We start from the raw sequence: 23,709 nt of genomic DNA on the forward strand, positions 1-23,709 counted from the left end.
TGAAGATCTCCCCTTGATTCACTCTGACTCACTTTTTCACTCCTTCTGCTGCAATTAGACACCTCTTCTGCCGCGTGTTATGTACATGCATGTTTGTTTGTGTTTATATTAGTGTTTTAGGGCGCATGTGTATCTAGAAGCACATTTGGTGAGTGGGAGGTTGTTTGAATCTCCAGAGATGTTTTCAATCTGGGTTACTCACCATGAGCCTAAACAAGTTTAAAAAGAAACCAACTAGAAAATATCCATCAACAACACCGAAACATTTCGGCTTTGCTTACAGGAATAACTATAGACACTCATTCGCCTAGTCCCACCATTAAAAGACTCAAATGACAGCCATTATTGTAGAGAAGAATTAAAATAAGCACTCTAAAAAAGTGTCCGAATTTTTTCCATTGTAAGCGCATGACCATTTTTTTTTTTCATATTTTCTGTGGTAATGAATAATCTCTTTCTCTCCTTCAGTGTTTGTTTGCTAGGTGTGCTGACGCTGGTGATCAGCTGGGCTTCACTTGGGCTGGAGTTTTCTGTTGCTGTGGTGAGTATATTAGCAAAAACACCTTTAATTCTATTCAATTTTATGCCAATATATTTCTGTTTGGTTCTATGGCTGTCTAAAAAGACTAGAGACAAATTATGTGGGGATTATTTTCTTCAGGGGAATATATAATAAAATAAGTATATACACTACTCTTCTAAGTGTGGGGCCTAAAAGATGTTTCTAAAAAGTCTATTATGTTCACCAAGGCTGCATTTATTTAATCAACGGTAATATTTTTAAAACGGTAATATTGCCAAATATTATCACAATGTAAAATAACTGCTAATGTAATTTATTACCGTGATGCAAAGCTGAATTTTCAGCATCATTACTCCAGTCTTCAATGTCACATTGTCCTTCAAAAATCATTCTAATATGCTGAATATAAATGTGAAACTTCATATTTATGTGGAAACCGCAATGCATCATTTTCAGGATTCGGTGATTAATTAGAAAGTTCAAAAGAAAAGCATTTATTGGATCTAGAATTTTTTGTATAATAATGTGAATGTCTTTCCTGTCACTTTTGATTAATTTAATGAGTCCTATCTGAATAATATTAATCCCTTTAAAAGCTAACTGACCCCAAACGCTTGAAATTGCAGTATTTAGATCTGTCACTTAAATGTGTTTGTTTTTAGGCCTGTATTTGAGGGTTTGTGTTGTGTGTGTGATCCATGCTTCATGTGTTGTTCTCTTCCTTAGACTGCCAGTGATTTTTGTGTTGCCCCTGACTCTTACATCACCAAAGTGACACGTGAGAATGCCGTTATCAACCAAGGTATGTGTCCCTAAGTCAAGTTGAGTTTGTTTGTCTTTCACACAGTTTATGCAGGGTTCACTGGGCATTTAGATGCTTGTGACAAGGCTCAGATCACAAAAAAACCCTCACAATGGCATAGACAATTATATACAGACAGAAACAGATACATTCGTTATGTTACCAAAAGTAGTAGAAGTACAGATTAAAGAAAGTACTAAATGCATTTGTTTCTTACTTGCATTTTATTTATTTATTTTTATATATATACTGATAATTCAATGCATTGTCAAAGACTTGAACTCAATACTCCCCACTGAAAATGTGTATGCTCACAATCGCTCTTTCATTCACTTGAAATATCCTGGAGCATTGCTGTGCAGAGGAGGCTTTCTTAAAGGGTGTTAATGTACAAAGCAGGTTTTGTATCTTGCGCTCAGACCTTGGCTTTCCTGAACAGACATGAATGTCATTGCTAATTAGTTCCCACAGGGGATACAATTCATGATCCTCTCAGTCCCTACACAACACATTCTCAATGAATACTCATTCACACTTGCATACACACTTATTCTTCACTGCTGGAAGCATTCACATTTCTCTTTGTTTGTCTTTGTTGAAGGCAATGGGAGGTGTGTCTGCAGACCAATAAATCTTGTCAATAATCTTACATCTGTGTATTTACTTCCTCCTGCATATTCATTAACAGGACACATAAAACGCTTCTGTTCAAAAGTTTGGGGTCAGTAAGGTTTTTAGAGTAAGAAATGAATACTGAATATCTGAAGTGACAGTAAAGATGTTTATAAAGCATTTTTAAATTACTTTTTGTCTGTTCATCAAAGATTCAAAATTCAGCTTTTTCAGAAAATTCAGTTTTGTCATGACAGGAATAAATTGTTTTAAAACATATATTAAAATACAAAGCAGTTATTTTAATTTGCAATTATATTTTAAAGTATTACTGTATTTCTTGTCGAGTAAAAGAGATGATTTCAAACACAACAAAATATCTCACAGACTCCAAACCTTTTGAATGGTTATGTATATGATATCATGTAATAGTAGCAAATGATAAATACACAAAATTACTAAAATAAAATTAGTTTACACAATATTTATTGAAATTCACTCAAACATATCTTAAAGCTAAAATTATGCCATATTTGCCGGTTCATAGGTTTCTTACAGTTACGTTTTATTATATTTTTTTCTATTTTTATCGTATCCATCTGCACCCACTATAAGTGTGATGATTTGGAGTGTGAGGTTAATTAATCATTAAACCTCTGCTTCTCTCATTCTCTTTCTCTTGTCTGTTTTTCAAGCACATGAACACAGTAATAGGGTTCAGATTCATGCAGCACCTTTACAGTCATCTCTCTCTCACATACACTCATACTCACACATACACACAGAAAAGACACTTGATATCCTAACAAATGAAGCTAGTTGGCATTGTCAGTAATCTCAGCCAGCTGGCTTAGTAAATAATGAACTAGCGGGTCACAGTGACTCGAGAGGCAGATGCATGCAGTGCTTCCAACAGATTCACTGCCAAGTTTTGTTAGTTTGCATCGACTGTTTTCTTTGCAGCGTGATTTCAACATTATTTCAATATCTGATCAAGAATATCTGTGTATTGATCGACGCAAGATGAGGGGAATGTTTGGGAAGCCTACCATTATGTGATGTCTCACATTTGAGGAGTAAAAAAATTAACATATTTATTGAATTCATGTGTATTGGTTATTATCTGTGTTAGATATCATGCAGTATTATCTGAGGTGCAGCATGGGACAGACCAACCCATTTCAGCAGGTACATAATTATTCTTCCTCTGTTCTATTTCTCATTGTCTCTCTTGTTCTCTTTCATGAATTATAAATCGGTCCTCTGATTTGCAGAAACTCTCCGGAAGCCATAAAGCTCTTGTGGAGATGCAGGATGATGTTTCCGAGCTCTTGCGCTCAGCTATTCGAGAATTCCCCAAGACTAAGGTGTGAGATTGCGGATGTACTCAGTACTGTACGAGAAACTCAGTACTCCGTACATATTCTGTGCTCGGTATATGGATGTTTATTTGTTTATGTTCTTTGTCTCTCTATGGGTTGGTTATCAGAGTAACCTGGAGGAGATGCAGGCGGTGTTAAACTCCACTGAAATCAGTCTCCACCACCTCACTGCCCTGGTCGACTGTCGGGGCCTGCACATGGTGCGTGTGTTAATATGAAAAATATACAAATTTTTTTAGATGACTTCACTTTCAATGTCTTTAAACTGACAAGTAAATTCTGTGTAATGACAAAATGATGCATTATACTTTTAAAGCTGCTACATAAAATAAATGCATTATTATTATTATTATTATTAAAAGTGTATGCCTCTGATCCACCTTACCCCCTGATATCTGTGTTTTACAAAAATTTTATTAGAATTGTTCAGTGTGGTGGAAATCACACCACAAATGTGGGACAATCAGTTTCGCACTGAGTATTCAAATTAATTTTAATATGTTTAAAATTGAAAGTCTTTGGGATATTTTTATAATTTTCATGACTCATGAAGTCACCAGTGCACCAGGCAAGCTTGGAATATGGAAAAGCTTACATTCAGCGGATGAAAATGTTGCCAATACATTGATTTTGTGAGAAGAAAAGACGATCTGAACACCAATGTATAAGGTGTGGCATTATGGAAGTGGTGGCATTGCTTTACTCTGGCATTACATGGCTTGCCCACCCATATCCCTTTGATCCCGATATATAAATTGTATCACTATAATTAAAAATCTTTTGGAAAACAAAACATTTTTTACGAACTTCTGCTATTTCTTTTGATAAAATCATGAAATATAATCGTATATGGGTAACAGAGAAAGTATAGCTACAATTAGCTTCAAGCTACACATGACAATTAATGAGTGTTTGTAATAACTTCTGACTGTGATCCAATGTGGATTTTGGTCAAATGATGAGGCAGAAATATATTGCTAGTAACATTTCAGAAGAATTTTTGGGTAAGATATGCAATTACAATTTCTGTGGGGTGTGAAGGAAAAGTAATGTAACTAGTAGTGTAGTGTAACTAATTACTGTTGCCAGAAAGTAATAAGTAAAGTAATAATATTACTTTTGAAAGGAGTAACTAGTAAAAGGTAATAAATTAAATTTTTTGAGTAACAAGCTCAACACTGACTACCGTTAAAAAGTATGGGGGTAAGTACGATTGTGGAATTTATTTATTTATTTGAGAAATTACATTTTTCACAGCAAGTACACATTAAATTGTTTAGTAGTGACAGTAAAGAACATTTTAATGTTACTAAATGTTTCTATTTCAAATAAATGCTGTTCTTTTGAATTTTCAATTCATCAAAGAATCTTGAAACAAAGATATCAAAGATACATTTTTAAGAATAATAAAGTTGAATTTATATAAAATATAGTTGAATCAATTGTAATAATATTTCACAATATTTCTGTATTTGTATCAAATAAACAGCCTTAGTGAGATTTCTTTCAAAACCATTTAAAATCTTACTGACCCCAAACTTTTGTATTACAAAAAGGGGCATAAAAGTGTTTGAAGTTGAAGGAACACTCATATATTACTTCCCATGATTATGCTTGTACTACCTGTGCAAATGCATTTATGCCACTTCCTTTAGAGTGTTGAAAGACTTCCAAAGCAAGACTTTTCATATTACTGTTCATCATTTTTTTTTCTTTCTCACAGGACTATGTGCAGGCTCTGACCGGACTGTGTTACGATGGAGTGGAGGGGCTTATTTATCTGGTCCTTTTCTCATTCATCACTGCGCTAATGTTTAGCTCCATCGTTTGCAGTGTGCCTCACACTTGGCAGAGCAAGAGGTGAGAGGGCAAGGGTCAAAATGCTCCAAAAAACGGGGGATGGGTTGAGGAGGGCAAGGTATATTAAATGCAGCTCCAGTAGACAGGCAAGGACTTCAGTTCATGGACAGAGAATTGACTGCCAGTCACGTGTTTGTTTAATGCTTTTATTTTCACATCTGCTCCTTCTGTTTTCACATATTAATCATCTTCTCATGACTGTGTGTGGCTTCTGTTGTCTTGTCGTTCATTCCTCTTTGTGTCTTAGATTTGGAAAACCCACTGCCCTGTAGTATGTGTGAGAGACACACTTGTTTTGTAGTGCTCTATGGGTAATCTAAATATAGCTTGCGTATAAAAGCAAAATAGTAGTACATTTTGAGAGGAGTATTTTGAATTACGGCAATGGAGGTATTTGTTATTTGACTCGCGGTATAGCATCTGTCTGCAATAACGCTTGTGCAAAGGGAAAGAACAAAGAGACCCTATTCTAAATTCTGTACTAAGGCAGACCGACATTTCTATGGACGAAGCTGCCTCCCTTTGGACTATCTTGAAACTGCAAGAAAGGCTTATGTGCATTTGTGAAGAGTATAATGATTATTGAAACATGTTGGTGATGTGATTACACACTGGGCAAGCTGGTCCGGAAAAGGTCTGTTAAGAGTTACACATATGAAAGATATCTTGATCAAAGTGGCATCCAAATCTACACTTTCACAGATCCACTATTTCTTTTTTTTATTCCCTTTCTTAAATGCGTCCCCCCTCCTTTTTTACGTTTCAAATCCGATTCATAGTGGTTGTTTGTTGATTTAATGCATGACTGAAATCACTGAGAAAGTTCAATGGTTGCTGAGGACAATCCATTAGACATGCCAAGGAAATCCACAGTAGTTTTTGTGAGATTCTTGAATTTACTTGATTTGTTCTGACTAGCATCCATGGCTGTAGGATTGTTTTTACTTTTAATTTTATTTATAATTTTTTTTTTCCCACTGAATATGCACATTTATTGACGCAAATACATAATAAATGAAATGGAGATGCTGCCCCATCCCAAATTAACCACAAGACAATTTTTTTGGTTGTTGTTTTAGCATCCTGACTGCCAATTTTACGCTTATTCTAAAAATGCCCAGATGACTTAGTTTGGAATATGAGTAATGAGCTTGGTTTTTCTTGTTCTGCCATTAGAAGTCATTAATAGGAAAATTGGCTTTTGAAATCAAGAGTTAAGGACAACAAGAGCTTGATGTACATTAGATTTCCCAGTAAACACCGTGGAGAGCTCAAATCAATAGTGATTTTAAATGAATTCTTTTAATTTAATATTTATTTTCATATGAATATTTTATAAAATATAATATACACTATCATTCATATTTGATTTAAAAAATAGCAAAAAAAATTAATTATTACGATTTAAAATAACTATTTTCTATTTAAACATATTTTACTCCTGTGATGGCAAAGCTGAATTTTCAGCAGCCATTACTCCAGTCTTCAGTGACATACTGAATGAATGAGAAAGTTCAAATGATTTATTTGAAATAGAAATATTTTGTAACATTATAAATGTCTTTACTGCCAATTTGATCAATTTAATGTGTTTTTGCTGAATAAAAGTATTCATTCCTTTCAAAGAATAAATGTTACTCATCCTGGATTTTAACTGGTAGTGTATTTGTGATAATTTTATTTCAATTTCAATCATTTAAAAAAAAAATTGTTTATAGTCATTAATAAAATAATATGCAGTATAAAAATATTATGCATGTCCAAAAGAACACATTTTTGGCTAAAAGGTATTGAAAGACTAAATGTGGAGTTTGAGGATTTGAGAGAAAATTTGATCTGAATGCATGTATTTCATATAAAGCATGCAATGATTCTAGCTTGAGTAAGATTTTTTTTTTCTTTTTCTATAATATATTTTTTACAGTATATACAGTCATGAACATTCACTTTGAAAAGGATGACAAAGATAAATCTGGGAAAAACAAATGCATGAAACTATTATCCATCAGTATGCTTTAGAGTCATTTTAGGACTGGCGTGAAAAATGGTTTTAAAGAGATCTAACTAAGTCCAGTGAGAGGAGAGACCTTTTCCCTCCCCTCTGACCCAGGGGCACGTGTTTCACCTGTGCTAATTTGTCCGAAGGTCTGAGGAGGAGGATGGCGATGAGACTTCGGCCACACTCGGCCCGCGAGCGCCGCATGATAACCTGTACCGCGTACACATGCCTAGCCTGTACAGCTGTGGCAGCAGCACCTACGGCAGCGAGGCTAGTCTCCCCGCTGCAGCACACACTGTCAGCAACGCACCAGTCACTGAGTACATGTGAGTGTAGCCACGCTAACCTCATCCTAATGCATGAGCTGGATTTGAAGGACCGTGTCGGTATTACAGGTCCTGTAGCATAGGCTCGCTAGCCTAGATTACTGCATGGGCTTTGCTCGATTTACTGTAGGCATCAGATCAGTTGCTAATACTGCATATGTTTTACTTCTTGATTATAGTTATTATATATAGAGCCTCTGAACGGCATGTAGAAACAAATATAATATGGCATGGGAATTATAAGTAGATAATTCAGTTTGTGCAATGAGTTTTACTATATGATAGGTAATGTTTTACACAACCCAAGCGATATCTACCATGATCTACATATATAGTGCATAGTGGTATCACTCAGTGGCTTTGCGTATTACTCCTACCCTGCATTTCAAAGCTTTTTGTCAGAATTTGTAAAGTTTAGTGCATCGCGGTGTGGAAATCCCTCCCTTGAAGAGGGAGTCAGAGTAACTGGTATCTCGTTTGTGACGCAGGAGCCAGAATGCTAACTTTCAGACCCCTCGGTGCGAGAACACGCCACTCATTGGCAGAGAATCCCCCCCGCCGTCAGTAAGTGCACAAGCACATTTACACAAACACACATGTTTGTAGGTGTACAGTCGTTATTTAGCGCAGTGTCACACATTCAGGTACTCTTTTAGCAAAAGGAATGGATCTTCTTGAAACCCTGTCCCATGCTTGACATAATTGATTTATAGTTCTTTAGATAATCCAGAAAACAGGATGTTAGTGTGGTCGTATTTATCCTCGTCTCTTACTGATGAGTATGCAATTACCAGCTTTGGCGACTGTAAAACTTCACTTTTAGTGTAGTTTTATCATATTGATGAACATTGCCAACTCAAACACACACACACACACACACACACACACACGCACACGCATAAAGAGTCTTGAAGGTCATTTTGGCAGCCTGTATGCGACACTAATTATAAGTCCTCACAAACAACATGGTAAAATAGATCCAGCCAAATTTGTCATCATTTGCTTATTTTTTCCCCTTGTAACATGAAATAAAAGGTTCTCTTTTCCATACAAGAAATGTTAATGTCAATGGGAAGGACGTGGTCCAAACATGACAAAAAGGCACCCTAAAAGCTGTTTATACAAGTGAAGCCTAGCGATAGCTAAATAAAATTGTAAGATATCATTTCACTTTAATTTACTCTATATCTTCAATACAATATCTTTTCAATACCATGGGGTATTATTATTACAAACATGAATGTGCAATTCTATAATTATCTGTCCACAAAAATGTTGGAAATGTTGGAAATATGAAAATAATTGGCAACATATTGCAATTCCAAATGCACGTTAAACTCACACAACTTGCAAAGATGGAGTCTGCTGCATTTACTGTGAACGGAGCCACTCTTGAGATTGTAAAAACGCTGGATCATGAACTGTAAAAATAGTGATGCACTTCACTATGAAACATACAGTGCAACTGACTATATACTTAATTAAATAAAATACACTCTGTCACCTTGATGTCAGAGTAAGGAGAAAGCGCAGTTGGTACCAGTGTACTGGTGCTGTGGAAAATGAGCATTAAAACCCTTTCAAATGTTCAGAATCTAGATTTTTTGCAAATAACAACTTAAATTTCGGTCTCTTCTCTCAAAGCTATTGTACACCTTCATAAGATTTGTAATATAATGCATTGTAAGTGTAGACTACATTTAGGGTATATTTATGGCCTTTGTTTGTCATTTTTTGGTGCTTAACAGCGTTCATTTCCATTCATATGCATTGTATGAAAAAGGGCTGCATGAACATTTTGCTAAATTTCACCTTTTGTGTTCTATAGAAGATCATTTGTATGGATTTGGAGTAAATGGTGGTAGAGTATGCATTTTGGGTAAACTATTTCTTTAAAATGTATTCTGATATGTCATTTATTTCTCCTTTTATGTTTAAGTTAAGGCCCCTCACTGAGTGGAAGTGGGTTTTGCAATGCTACAGAATCCTGGAGTTTGCATGATTGCATGTACAGTCAATGACAAGACCAGAGAATGCTTTTCCTGGTTCATGCGCTGTGAATAAGGGAGCACGGTACTTTTTTCTGAAGGGGCAGGGCAGCTCTTTTAATCAGACTTCGCATGCGAGGGCATCTTTCATTCTCCCACTAGTTTGAGTTCAGTAAATGAGAACACTCAGACCTCTTCTAAGCACCGCTCTCACTCCACCTTACTTTCTAGGTGTTTTTTCCTTTTGATTTAGTGTTTACGGGTCCTGGACGTGACGCATGCGTATTCAAACTCCAGACTGGAGAGACCACCCAAGAAACCATGTTTCTTTGAAAGGATGTAATCTGATTCTCAATAATGTCATGGTCCAGGATGCTGCTTTTTGGTGCCTGTTCTTGCTGGAATTGGAAGTGCCGATATATTATGGAATAGTCTCTCCTTCTCTGGATTTTATGATTCAAAATATGCATGAATTTTGTCTCTTTCTCACCCAACTGAAAAACATCCCTCATGCATGTCTGTTTGGTAAAGTGTCTCACATTATAACCCCACCCCTAAACAGCTGTTAATATTATCCCACATATAGCTGCATTATCTATATGTGCCATTCTCATCTGTTCTTTTTTTCCCAATTTGTCATGGTCTTAACTTTTCTTCCTTTCTTTCATTTTCACATTAATTGCACTCTTTTTAACCAAACTTTCACTTAAAAGCCGATCGTGAGGAGAAAAGTATCTTATAATGATAATATGCTTCATCACAGTAACTCTTGGCTTTAAAAAAAACATCAGGCTGTCCAAATGACTGTCAGTTTGTCTGTTACGCATGTGAGTGAGTTAGTGAGAACGACAGAATGAGGTTCATATTTATATGTGCTTCATGTTTGTAAGAGCTACAGCTATACTCTGTCCTAATGCCATTTAGACGCTGCAACCTTTCCTCACTTTGACTAAATAATCGTGCCACATTAGGAAAAACGTTTTATATCGTATTGTGAAAATAACTCTTCAGAATGATGTGATGGTGTCTTCCTTCCCCTTTTCCTTGTTTTCTCACCCTGTTTTGCAGTACACCTCAAGCATGAGGGCCAAATATCTAGCAACCAGCCGCCCAGACCAATCCAGGCCATCAGAATCCCAGAATGGTCTGGTGCCCAACATGCGACCAGACCTAACCAGCCGTTCAGCTCCAAACAGCCGACCAAATTCAGCTATCCACCGACCCCACTCCGCCATCCATTAACTATCCTCAAATGCGTAACCAATAGTCATCTACCTGTCAGGTCCACCAGTACGAAGTTTGACTCCACATCAATGTTCAGCCCAGTGAAGAAATTCACCCCAACATCTTTATTTGATTGGAATCAGTCATCCATGCTTACCTACTCTGGCTTCTTAAAGACTCCATTCTGCCAAATTTGATTCAAACTGCCATTTTTTTACTCCCCTAATCATCACAGCAACTACACTGCCCTCTTCTGGAGGACTCCTCTCAGTCGTCAGCACAGTAGCTCCCATACTACCCTTACAGAGATTCTCTCAGGGCAGCCATATTGGCAAGGACTGCAGGACCACATTATCACAGGATAATGGTTTATACCTCTCATTTTTAAATCTCTTGCCTTGCTGTGCAAGAAATGTCACTATGACATTTGATTTTATGATGGAGTTCTATTTTTAAGCGTTTTGCGAGATTACATATAGTTTAACGAGGTTTTAAAGATGCAGCTTTTGCGCTTTCTCTGCAGTTCCTGACAATATGGCAGCATTCTACTACTACAACCACAATCCAAGGTATTCATCATTGCCATTTGATGTTAACAGAGATGTTTACTCGTTTACAAATGTTCATGAGTTAACTGAATCACATATTTGTGACTCTGTGGTTAAACAAACATTCCTGTCATGAAAGGCCACTCTTTGTATTTACAGTACAGTGTAATCTATGGTGTACCAGTGTGAATTGACAGCCATTAAGCCTTTGAGCCATTATGCACATTCAGTATTTTATTCTAGAAGGGAACAGTTGCACAGCACACTATCAGTGTGTTTGTGTGCGTGGCGTGTTTGCCTTGTGCATTAGTGAGTGTGTTTTAAAACAGCACTACTCGCGAGCTTTGCTCTTTGTAAATAGTAAGTGTTTTTGTACTTTAAAAACGTCTAAATGATCAACACTACAAACTCAGTGCACTAATCTTCTGTGTAACAGTGCAGTGCAACATTTGCCGTGGCGTAGAGCTGCAGTGAAGAATACCTGTAAGAAAAAAATGGTCAATGAACTCCGTGATGAAATAATAGTAAATGTTTTGTTGACATATCATTTGAATTTGTGAATACACTTGTGGGTGCTCGTGTGTATGTGCACACTTTAAATGTGAATATTTCTAACGGAGGAAAATTAGCTTGGAGTAAAAAAGGTGAAGAAGGGATACCTGGACAAAAAGAGAAATGCCTCCCCACTGCCCCACATGTAAATCTTTTTTTTTCTGCTTGTCATCCAGGCTTCACGTTATTTAGCAGGAGATTTTTGTTTTGTTTTGTAGTGAATCGGAATCGATTTTCACCACGGTCAGTCTTTTCCTTATTTCTGTTTAGCATTAATGGGGAAACACTTCTCTGTAGTGTTGATGGATCTGCAGTATGGACACTGGACTTGTGCCACTAACAGGACTTTTGTGGTTTCGGCAACTTTCTGCGGGAGAAAGGTCAAAAAAACAAATTGTGAAGAAGGAAAAAAGCGACGGGGACAATGAAACTAAGGAAATTTCCTCCTTGTCATGCAGTCACTAAGTAAGACTTGTGTGGATGTAGTGTAAGATAACCTAGCTGTCTTTACCAAGTGCAGTATTGTTGGTTTCATTTACTTGCATCCAGTGTCATAAGGCTGACATAACAGTATTAGACGTTGTCATGGCGCCAGTCAACCGCTAATGTTATCATGCATAAGATGTGGAATCTAATGCCACTTTCAAAACATCGCACCTTGATTCTTAAACGTGGGTGTTCATTTGATTTGAATAAATATCATTAATTACATTAGCAGGTAGAAATGTCATTTTAAACTGGAAAATGCTATAATGCTGTATCTTTTCTGACTTTGTGACACCCTCAGTCAATTGAGGTTGCGTGTTGTTTGAATTATCTTTTTGTGAAACAAAAGTGGACGCTGAGTTTGGATGCCAGCAGGAAAGGGCTTGTATCCCTAAACCTCAAAGATCATGCACAGACATGCTTTGACCATGTAGTGTCAAGCAACCACTAAAGTTACAATCCTAGAAAAACACTCATGCACAAAAACTGTCAATGCAACACTAGAGGTTTCACATAAACACTGAATATTACAGAGAAAGTTAATTATTTTGCAAGCAACACAAATGGATAACCATGCACCTTACCACTTAATAGACACAATGTAAAATTGCTCTGAAATATGTGAGTCTTTTTACAGTATTTACATGTATTCAACCACTAACCATCATATAGAGACAATCCAAATGTTCGGATCTATGATTCTGTACCATATAATGCAGTTGCATGACTGAAGGAAATATGAGGAAGAAATATTCTGCCTTTCTTAACATTTTCATACAATAACCTTTCTTTAAATGTACACTTATTTTCTAGCATATTCTTGTTAGCTTTCTATTGTATAGATCATAACAAATGAGCCTACTCACTCCTTTCTAAATGTGAATATGAATGATTCGTCATAAATTGATGTTTTGATAACAATTCTTATGAATTTTTTCATGTTTTTTATGTTTGTTTTTGTTTTTTTTCATTTGTGATTAAGATGTTGTACATGTCAGAAAAAAAGGATTTTCTGAGCCTGGATTCAATGTTTTAATAATATATTAAAATGAACTTATCTGGTGCAGGGTGTTGAGCATCAGTGCCTGAAGAAAAAGAAAAAGAAAATCACTTGGTCAAGGTATGCATTTATCAAGGTATGCTCTACAAAAAAAAAAAGGTCCTGGAATCTTGATGCGTAAAATGGAAAGAAATGAGCTATGAACGAATGCTAAAGTTCTAAACAGAATTTGTACACTTGTTTGTTTGAAAACTGCATGTAATCTGTGAGAGGACATACATTTAAAAATAGACTATGTTGTAGTACAACTAAAAAATAAAATGCAGTTGGGCTGCTAATAAACCGCTGTATGTTTAAATACCATATAGAAAAATAGTCTAAACCCGTGTTGTTCCTGGGTTGCTGTATATACAAAATTATATAAGGTATCGTAAGCAAAACGCTAAAGAATTTCGATATTGCTAGCATAGACATTGATTTGGTTTTAAAAGGATAGTTTATGCAAACCTTTACATTTACACATGTGGTTCCAAGAATTTATAAAGCAGAATTTTCAGGTTTTTCTTTTTCATATACTGTAGGCCTTGCTAATGAGGACTTTGGCTTTAAAGCCCCTTAAAAAATGTCATACAACAATCCGTGTATAGATTTTTGTTAATGAAAACAAGAAGGTCTCGGTGATGTAGCCTACATTCAGTAGGCTACTGTATAAAATTTACATGAAAACGTCTCTGTATTTTAAATATGATCTCAGCTGAACTATCAACACCCAGGTACAACACACTGAACGAATAATATGTCTGTATGACAACCTCGTTTTTATTCACAGGGAAAAAATATTCCCCAAAGATTCTTTCAGATCCTTACATTGCAAAAAGTAAAATATCTTAGTTTTACCATTTTATAATTCTTTTGTGATCTGTTATCCTCACCTGGCTATGGTATGTCACTTTCTGAAACTTAATTCTCAAACAAATAAATGTCTCTTTAATTCCTTGAAGAAACCGTCGCGTGAATCGAGAGTTGGTCAGTTGACGGTTACTTTTTTGAATCGTGCAAGCGGATTTTTTTGGCGCTAAACAGAAGAGGTGAAAGGGAGGATGAGAGGACAAATAGACGAATAATGCCCCAGAGAAATTACAGTAGGCACAGACGGCGCGGAAATTCTGCACAGATGGTGTGGTAGAAAATGGAAACACTTAAGTGTAATTAATTCAGAAGACTAATATGAAATGTGCTGACAGGAGAAAGTGACATTAGAGTGGGAGGTAATTAACGATGAACAGCGGAGCACGGCGGCGGATCTACAGTAGGCTACATGTGAGCTAGGTTTTTCCTCAGTGATATTATTGCAGAGAAATTAAGCATCCTTGGACCATTAACATATATAACGTGAACTTATTTTTTATGACAATAGTTTATTATATTGTGGGGAAAGAATTATTCTTTTTTTAAATGGTAATGTATGCAGTACTGAATTTAAAATGCTGTGTCCACTGTGTCCAGACCAGTGTTGGGGGTAATATATTAAAAGTAACGCAAGTTACGTAATCAGATTACTTTTTTCAAGTAACTAGTAAAGTAACGCATTACTTTTTAATTTACAAGGGAATATCTGAGTTACTTTTTCAAATAAGTAACGCAAGTTACTTTTTTTTTCAATTTATTGATTGACAGCTCTCCTATCCCCATGCTGAGAGAAATCAGAAGATGTTACTGTAGTTCAAAATAAATATGAATATGCATTAATTCATCTCACTCACACACAAAAAACACAGATTCAGTATTCCTCAAAATGAATAAAAATAATGCAACTCAGAATATGACGCAAACCTGCAATAATTAAATGTTAAACAACACAAATATCCTTTATGCATTTAATCCCATTCTATTAACCAATGTCTTCGCTTCTGACCTTCGATGATCCAGTTCAACCATACTAATAAGCAAAAATTACTCTAGACAAACATTTGTGTTTTTTTTATTGCTGAAGTGTGTTGAAATTTCTTCTTCTGTATTCTACTGTACGGACGTACATTTACTTTCCCTTCAGCCTGAGGCTGATTCATTTCACTTTTGGTGCGAAAAGGCTTTTATATTTGCCAAAATTTAAAATTTATTTTAAAATCAAACAAGCAAGCCCTGTCCAGATTTAAAAAGTAATGCAAAAGTAACGCAACGCATTACTTTCAATAAAAAGTAACTAAGTAACGTAATTAGTTACTTTTTATGAAGTAACGCAATATTGTAATGCATTACTTTTAAAAGTAACTTTCCCCAACAATGGTCCAGACGGATGTAGGCCTATTTCAGTAAAGATAGACAGATTTTTACAGTAGGGAAGAATTGAAGTGGGGTGGGAATGTTCAGGTCACTGCTGTTAATTTAATGATACTTACATGTAATCGCTTTACATCTTAAATATTTAAAGGACACGAGGTTACAGGAGGAATGCACAGCTGGTGACCGGCGGCTGTATCGGTGACTTGCTACCGCGAGGAGGCGCATGTGCGCAGCGATCGAACACGGTTAAAGACTAAGCTTGAACCTCAACCGATCGCTCATCTCCTTTACCAGAGGTCGTAAACAGGTAACTGACGCATCACAGCGCTGGATTTAATGGAAGTCTGCTGGAAAAGGCACGTTGATCTTTACCTGGAGGATATATTTTAACTTTTGACCCACTGGAAGATACAGTGTTTGATCAAAGTAAGTACCAATTTCAAATTCAACTGTACGCAATTAGCTGTATACTGTGTAGATTGCTGAATGTGTCGTAGTTTTAAAATATATTAAATAATTATTATTGAAAACATTAAGATTTTAATCGAGGGTTTAGTGTTTTAATAAGCTGCTTATGAATCATAAATGCTTTTAAATAAATCTTACATTTTCACTAGGATTTACCTTCGTCAGCATACATATTATTATACAATATTATATTTTATATACAAAACAAAAAGATAAAGTAAAATAAAAATTCGAGTTTGAATGAATCACTGTATTGTACTCTGTATTTAATTACACTGCATTGTACCATTCATGACTACATCAACATGACTGCATATCAGTTTGACAGGTGAATTGGTAAACATTAAGCTATTGTTTATTGCTTTAATTTTAAATCAGTCTTCATTTAAATTGCTAACAGCAGTAAATTAGCACAGTTTAATGTGGGAATCTCAGCTGCCCTTATACACACTGAAAGTATAAATAAATGAAAGGAGTTTGAAAGCTTTTATTTGTGAGCATTTGTGGCTTTTCTCCTTTCTTTTCAGGGGTATGTGAATAGATGTGTAGCCTATGTGCATGTATGTTTACGTGTTTGTAATTTTTTCAGGTCATACGTGATACAGATTACCTTAAGGTTTGAAGGAAGAAAAAAAAGAATGAAGAGGAGGTACACGTATGCTTTTGATGTCATCTGTATGGGAAGATAAAATTTGTTTGGGAGGATAAAAGTGAATACTGTATTGGGTACTGAGTGAAGAAGAGATTTGTTTTGAGTATTTAAAACGACAAAGGAAAGAACAATGGATTTGAGATCTTCTGTTTTCCTTCATTGTCTTCAATCTTTTTTATGCATAAATGGAAACTTTGGCACCTGAAAAGTAAATAAAAAATATGTAGTTTTAGTTACATAGTTAGTTATGATGTAGTTCAGTGATAGTTCACCAACTCAACATCACGGGAAAACCACTATGAATCTGATCCCAGATCAGCCACCAACCCTGCTCTACAACCTTCCCAGGGCATTGGACCTTCAGCGTGAACCACAAAACAAGAGCAGGTCAGCTCCAGCCAGCTTCTTCAACAGCACCTTCTTCTTCCAGGATAATGCAGCTTTAGAATGGCAGCTGTTCCTCACCATCCAAGAGCCTGGCACCATTATCTTGACTGTCCTGTACTCTATTTCCTTCCTTGTGGGTTTTTTTGGCAATGTCATGTCCCTCAAAGTCCTACTGGGCCAGCATGGAAGCATGCGACTGTCTGGTGCTAGCGCCACCCGTTGCCTGCTGATAAACTTAGCGGTGTGCGACCTGGCAGTGGTTTGCGTGTGCATGCCCGTCACCCTGGGCCACCGCATCTATACGCCATGGGTGTACGGCAACTTTTTGTGCCGGGCGGTGCCCTTCACGCAAGCGGTGTCTGTTTCCGCCAGTGTCCTGAGCATCACGGTCATCAGCATCAGTCGGTACTATGCAGTTCACTCACCGCTACAATCCCGTGCCTACTTCACTCGTCGACGCATCCTCGCCTCTGTCACAATCGTGTGGCTCGTCTCCTCAGTGATCTGCATGCCAGTCGCAATAGTTACCAGGCGTGATGAAGTAGCTTTGATCGAAGGGCTGGCCATCGTGTTGCCCGTCTGTGGAGAGGTATGGCCTCAGCCGCGCTTGCGACAGGCGTACAATGTCCTGCTGTTCAGTGCCCTTTACTGTCTACCTGTTGGGTTTAATCTCACTTTAGCCTTCCTCACATGTCGCCGGCTGCGTAGCACTGGTTCTGAGGGTCGGTTCACAGAGTTGGACCCCCGTTCCCAGGCACTTCATGAAACAAGGCTGCGGGGGCGCAGGCAGATCGCACGTATGGTCGCAGCTTTGGTGCTGCTGTTCGCTCTGTCATGGTTGCCAATGTATGTGACTGATATTTGGCTGGACCGTGAGTTGCGCCATCCACCAGATTGGCTCCTTCAGACCAGACCCTTTGCACAATGGTTGGGCCTCACCAACTCTTCTCTCAACCCTTTTTGCTACTGCTTCATTGGTGACCTCCACCGCTCAGCCAAGGCTTTGCGTTTGCGCCTCTGCGGCCCGTCCCCGGCCTCGGCACTGGCTTTGGCTTCTCTCCCGAAAATATTCAACCTGCAGAATCAAGATAAGTCTCAAGCAGGTGCCGCCAACAACTCAACCAACTCCTGTGGGGAGGACGTTGGGAACCTAAATCTGTCGATGTGGTGGACTCAATCTCGCACATGTGAGTCAGTGAGCTTGCCGTACCACTTAGGAATGACTGAGGCAATTACACTGGATACATAGCAGATCTGATGCACTACTGTGGACATTTGCTCTCAGATGTGTTGTGCTTTGTGTTTTGTGCTTCTAGAAAACTGTATTCAAGGGTAAGTTTGCAGAGAAATAATTTACTTACTCTCATGTCGTTCCAAACCTGCATTACTTATTTTTATCTGCGAAACACAAAGGATGATATTTTGTTTATATAATGAAAGTCAGTGGGGTCCAAACAACATTTGACTTACGACGACTGTATAGACAAAAAAATCATTAAGACATTTTCAGAATATCTTTTTTGTGTTCCATGAAGAAAAATCATATAGGTTTGGAAAGTCATGAGGGTGAGTAAATGATGATTGAATTTTCATTTTTGAATGAACTATCTCTTCATGTTTTGAAAAATAACTTTAAAGGGGTCATATGACACGATTTCATGTTTTCCTTTCTCTTTGCAGTGTTACAAGCTGTTCGTGCATAGATAAGATCCGTAAAGTCGCAAAGATTAAAGTCTCAAACCCAAAGAGATATTCTTTCAAAAAGTTAAGACTCAACCATGCCTTCCTAAAATGCTTCATTCAAACATGCCTCCACATATCTACGTTACTGTGTTGGAAGATTTGCATAACACTGCCCAAATGTATACGTAAAGAAAGAAGGTGTAACTTTTATTATCGTTGTAGTATTGTTGCCGCCACCATGTCGTGAAGACGCTGTGTGTTTCCAAATATGGTAAGAGGCGTAACATTTCCGTCACATGCTTGAGGTATTCGGCCAATCACAGCACACTGGATAGCTGACCAATCAGAGCACACTACGCATTTCTGAATGGTGAGCTTTGTAAAAATCGATGCGTTTCAGAAAGGCGGGGCAGAGAGAAGCAACAATAATGTACAGTATGTGGAAAATAATGTGTTTTTTAAACCTTAAACCGCATAAACATATTTCATTACACCAAATAATGTTCTTTTTAGCAACATCATATGACCCCTTTAAAGGACTGAGGAAAAAATGGCAAACAGTATTTATTTATTTTTTTGGAATATTTGTCTGATTTTGTTTAACTGTTCTTTCCAATATTCTCAAGTGGGAATGGTGCCGGTCATGTGTGAGGATTGAGTTTCTTTTTAACTCCATACATTTGTTGAAATTGTTTAATGGCAAAGTGATTAAACATTTCATATTGCAGGTGGAGTAGATGTAACTCTGTTTAGATCTGCTGTAAATATGCTAATAATATGTTATAAATATCTTGCCATTGGAACTTATTAGGGTCCATCATAGCAATCCATATTGTAAAGGGATAAAGTGGTTCAATGCAGAATGAGTACGGTCGTGTTGCTAAGTTTTGCCTAGAGCAGTGTCTTAAGATAAACCAAGTTTAACGTCATTAAATGCTGCTCCTATGTCTGGCCGAGCATCATCATCGGAATGAAACCCAGACACATACGCACTCACACCTACAGTCTTTGGTGAAGAAACACATGGAAATGTCTTTCTGTGAACACTCACGGCTTCTCACCTCCTCTACTAAATGTGGAAACCATCTGCATCTCAAGTCATCACCCTCTTCTAAGTGTTATCTTACTGAAGTCAGAGCAGAAGCTCTAAACTACACTACCATTCAAAAGTTTGAGATCCGATTTTTTAACAAGCTGATCATTTTATTCAGCAAGGATGCATTAAATTGATCAAATGTGACAAAGATTCTTACAGTGTGTCACTGAAGGCTGGATTAATGATGTTGAAAATTTAGCTTTACCATCACAGCAATAAATACATTTTAAAATATATTTAAATAGAAATCAGTTATTTTAAATTGCAGTAATATTTCAAAATTTTAACTGTATTTTTGATTAAATAAATGCAGCCTTGGTTAGCAAAAGAAACTTCTCTCAAAAAGGTAACATCTCACTGGTTGTTGTGTACACCGAATTCAAGGTCACAAAATATTTTTTGGTTTGGATAATATTTTTGGTATAATTTTAAAACAAATCTGAGACTCTAGCTTTTTTCCTGCACTACACTGTAATGTGTCACAATGTCCTAAAAAAATTGGCTTTGCACTTTAATATTCTGTGAGGAGGAATGCCCTCTGGTGAAAACATTCAATATTTTATTGACTTTGAAATGTTATAGCAGCAGTTGCATAAGAGGCTACAGTAACTAAAAATAAATTTGACAGGTATGATGGAGGCAGACCTATTAGTGAAATATAAAATAGACTGAGATGTAAACAAATAATTGTTTTAAGTTTGCTGACATTAAATTTACTGTTATGTATACCTCACTACTCTGTTTTATGTTGTTGCTGTTTTTTTTAAAGTACATGTTTATGCAGGTACTTATTTTTTTCATGAATATGAAGTATGAATGTTTTCTGCAATAAAGTCAAGTGTGTGAGGTGTCTTGTGTATAGGTTCCTCTGTCTTGGCATTGCAAAGAATGTATTGTTGAATGCAGATTCAAAAATCAATAGCATAAAAGCATTATGTGTCACATGCAGAGCACATTACTTAGAATTTGTCAAGAGAACTTACAAACTACTAAATCATATTCTGTCCTTCCTGCCCTTCTCTCACTCGCTCCCTTTCTTCTTCTCTTTCTTACAAGCAGCCAGGATCTCTTAAGTGACTTGTAGTGCAGTCTGGGAACAATCAGGTAATTTGATTGATTCTGATGGCTTGAATGTGGATAGCAGATAACAATCCCATAGAAATAAAACCATGGTGCTGTCTCTGTATTTAGCACAGGAACATCTTGCATCATGATAAATGCATTTAAAAGACTTCTGGAGATGTACATTCTGTTCCTGTCTTTTGTGCATCCACTTCTCAGCCGTTCAGGCTAGCTACCAACACTTTCCTTAATAATACACCAAAATACTTTCCTTAGGTCCTCATATCAAGCACTCAACCTTGAAAGTGCAGAAGTGATCTGTTTTTGTCATGCTTAAGCTATAAATTACTACATGTCTTCTACCAAAATGGTGTACAGTTGACAGTATCTCAACATGAATATAATAATTTTCAGTATGCCGGGAATGTTTGAACTCAGTATAAGGTTGTCACGCTATTAAGTACTGAAAGCACAAAAATACACCAAAGGAACATAAATCAAGGGAGTTTGTAAATATAGCAGCATTCAGACAAATCCATGAAGTGATTCTGTAAATTCAGGTATTTGGTCTGGAACATGTCTACATGCCTAAATGCATTGAGTTGCTCCCATGTGATTGGCTGATTAGATATTTGCATTAGGATCAGGTGTGCCTAATATTGTTTTCTTCTTTTCTTGGTTTTCTTTTTTTCCATCAAAGTTCAAAATATGCACACACGTAGTGCATATTAAAAATAATGACTGAATTCTGCGAGCTGTCAGTCCTGAGCTGGCACTTTCATACATTATCAATGAGTTCATCTTCATCGGCACAGTCTCTGTGCAGATTAATAGTGACATTTTGCCCAAGAGATATGAATGTGGATAATTTTAGCATGTAGGTGTGTGTGTATTTACAGTAGTTATAAATACACACATGACCAAAGTGTACACCCAAACTCTACACCCATATTGTGAAACATTTTATTTAAAAACCATTGGTGTTAATATAATTAGACCTCCCTTTGCTGCTTTAACAGCTTCCATTCTTCTGGGAAGGTTTGACACCACACTGTAAAAAAATTCCGTAAAATTTACGGTAAAAAAACGGCAGCTGTGGTTGCCGGAATTTTACCGTAAAAAATACGGTAGCAACATTTTAGGTTTTACGGTTTAAAAGGTAACATCTCACTGGTTGTTGTGTACACCGAATTCAAGGTCACAAAATATTTTTTGGTTTGGATAATATTTTTGGTATAATTTTAAAACAAATCTGAGACTCTAGCTTTTTTCCTGCACTACACTGTAATGTGTCACAATGTCCTAAAAAAATTGGCTTTGCACTTTAATATTCTGTGAGGAGGAATGCCCTCTGGTGAAAACATTCAATATTTTATTGACTTTGAAATGTTATAGCAGCAGTTGCATAAGAGGCTACAGTAACTAAAAATAAATTTGACAGGTATGATGGAGGCAGACCTATTAGTGAAATATAAAATAGACTGAGATGTAAACAAATAATTGTTTTAAGTTTGCTGACATTAAATTTACTGTTATGTATACCTCACTACTCTGTTTTATGTTGTTGCTGTTTTTTTTAAAGTACATGTTTATGCAGGTACTTATTTTTTTCATGAATATGAAGTATGAATGTTTTCTGCAATAAAGGCAAGTGTGTGAGGAGTCTTGCGTATAGGTTTCTCTGTCTTGGCATTGCAAAGAATGTATTGTTGAATGCAGATTCAAAAATCAATAGCATAAAAGCATTATGTGTCACATGCAGAGCACATTACTTAGAATTTGTCAAGAGAACTTACAAACTACTAAATCATATTCTGTCCTTCCTGCCCTTCTCTCACTCGCTCCCTTTCTTCTTCTCTTTCTTACAAGCAGCCAGGATCTCTTAAGTGACTTGTAGTGCAGTCTGGGAACAATCAGGTAATTTGATTGATTCTGATGGCTTGAATGTGGATAGCAGATAACAATCCCATAGAAATAAAACCATGGTGCTGTCTCTGTATTTAGCACAGGAACATCTTGCATCATGATAAATGCATTTAAAAGACTTCTGGAGATGTACATTCTGTTCCTGTCTTTTGTGCATCCACTTCTCAGCCGTTCAGGCTAGCTACCAACACTTTCCTTAATAATACACCAAAATACTTTCCTTAGGTCCTCATATCAAGCACTCAACCTTGAAAGTGCAGAAGTGATCTGTTTTTGTCATGCTTAAGCTATAAATTACTACATGTCTTCTACCAAAATGGTGTACAGTTGACAGTATCTCAACATGAATATAATAATTTTCAGTATGCCGGGAATGTTTGAACTCAGTATAAGGTTGTCACGCTATTAAGTACTGAAAGCACAAAAATACACCAAAGGAACATAAATCAAGGGAGTTTGTAAATATAGCAGCATTCAGACAAATCCATGAAGTGATTCTGTAAATTCAGGTATTTGGTCTGGAACATGTCTACATGCCTAAATGCATTGAGTTGCTCCCATGTGATTGGCTGATTAGATATTTGCATTAGGATCAGGTGTGCCTAATATTGTTTTCTTCTTTTCTTGGTTTTCTTTTTTTCCATCAAAGTTCAAAATATGCACACACGTAGTGCATATTAAAAATAATGACTGAATTCTGCGAGCTGTCAGTCCTGAGCTGGCACTTTCATACATTATCAATGAGTTCATCTTCATCGGCAGTGCAGATTTGCAGATTAATAGTGACATTTTGCCCAAGAGATATGAATGTGGATAATTTTAGCATGTAGGTGTGTGTGTTAGTTATAAA

At 36.7% G+C, this 23,709-nt stretch overlaps 2 protein-coding genes across 2 annotated transcripts in view; both read left to right on the plus strand.

Annotated features, from left to right (window-relative positions):
* Window positions 1-13,262, plus strand: part of ttyh3b (tweety family member 3b) — a 38,313-nt gene extending 25,051 nt beyond the window's left edge. The window contains exons 7-15 of the mRNA XM_016249186.1: window positions 469-541; window positions 1,250-1,325; window positions 3,070-3,125; window positions 3,212-3,304; window positions 3,427-3,519; window positions 5,043-5,179; window positions 7,325-7,504; window positions 7,993-8,068; window positions 10,561-13,262. Coding sequence (XP_016104672.1) covers window positions 469-541; window positions 1,250-1,325; window positions 3,070-3,125; window positions 3,212-3,304; window positions 3,427-3,519; window positions 5,043-5,179; window positions 7,325-7,504; window positions 7,993-8,068; window positions 10,561-10,734 — 958 coding nt within the window. The 3' untranslated portion in view covers window positions 10,735-13,262. The remainder of the gene's footprint in view (window positions 1-468; window positions 542-1,249; window positions 1,326-3,069; window positions 3,126-3,211; window positions 3,305-3,426; window positions 3,520-5,042; window positions 5,180-7,324; window positions 7,505-7,992; window positions 8,069-10,560) is intronic.
* Window positions 13,263-17,003: 3,741 nt separating this feature from the next.
* Window positions 17,004-18,341, plus strand: LOC107565406 (neuropeptide FF receptor 1-like). Its single transcript, XM_016250641.1, has one exon. The coding sequence runs from the start codon at window positions 17,004-17,006 to the stop codon at window positions 18,339-18,341; it is 1,338 nt and encodes a 445-aa protein (XP_016106127.1).
* The last annotated feature ends 5,368 nt before the right edge of the window (window positions 18,342-23,709 follow it).

This window comes from Sinocyclocheilus grahami, unplaced genomic scaffold (genome assembly GCF_001515645.1).
Source record: "Sinocyclocheilus grahami isolate Dianchi unplaced genomic scaffold, SAMN03320097.WGS_v1.1 scaffold25.1, whole genome shotgun sequence".
Taxonomy (NCBI): domain Eukaryota; kingdom Metazoa; phylum Chordata; class Actinopteri; order Cypriniformes; family Cyprinidae; genus Sinocyclocheilus; species Sinocyclocheilus grahami.

Coding starts and splice junctions, on each gene's coding strand:
- LOC107565406 (XM_016250641.1), top strand. CDS start 17,004: ATGAATCTGATCCCAGATCAGCCACCAACCCTGCTCTACAACCTTCCC.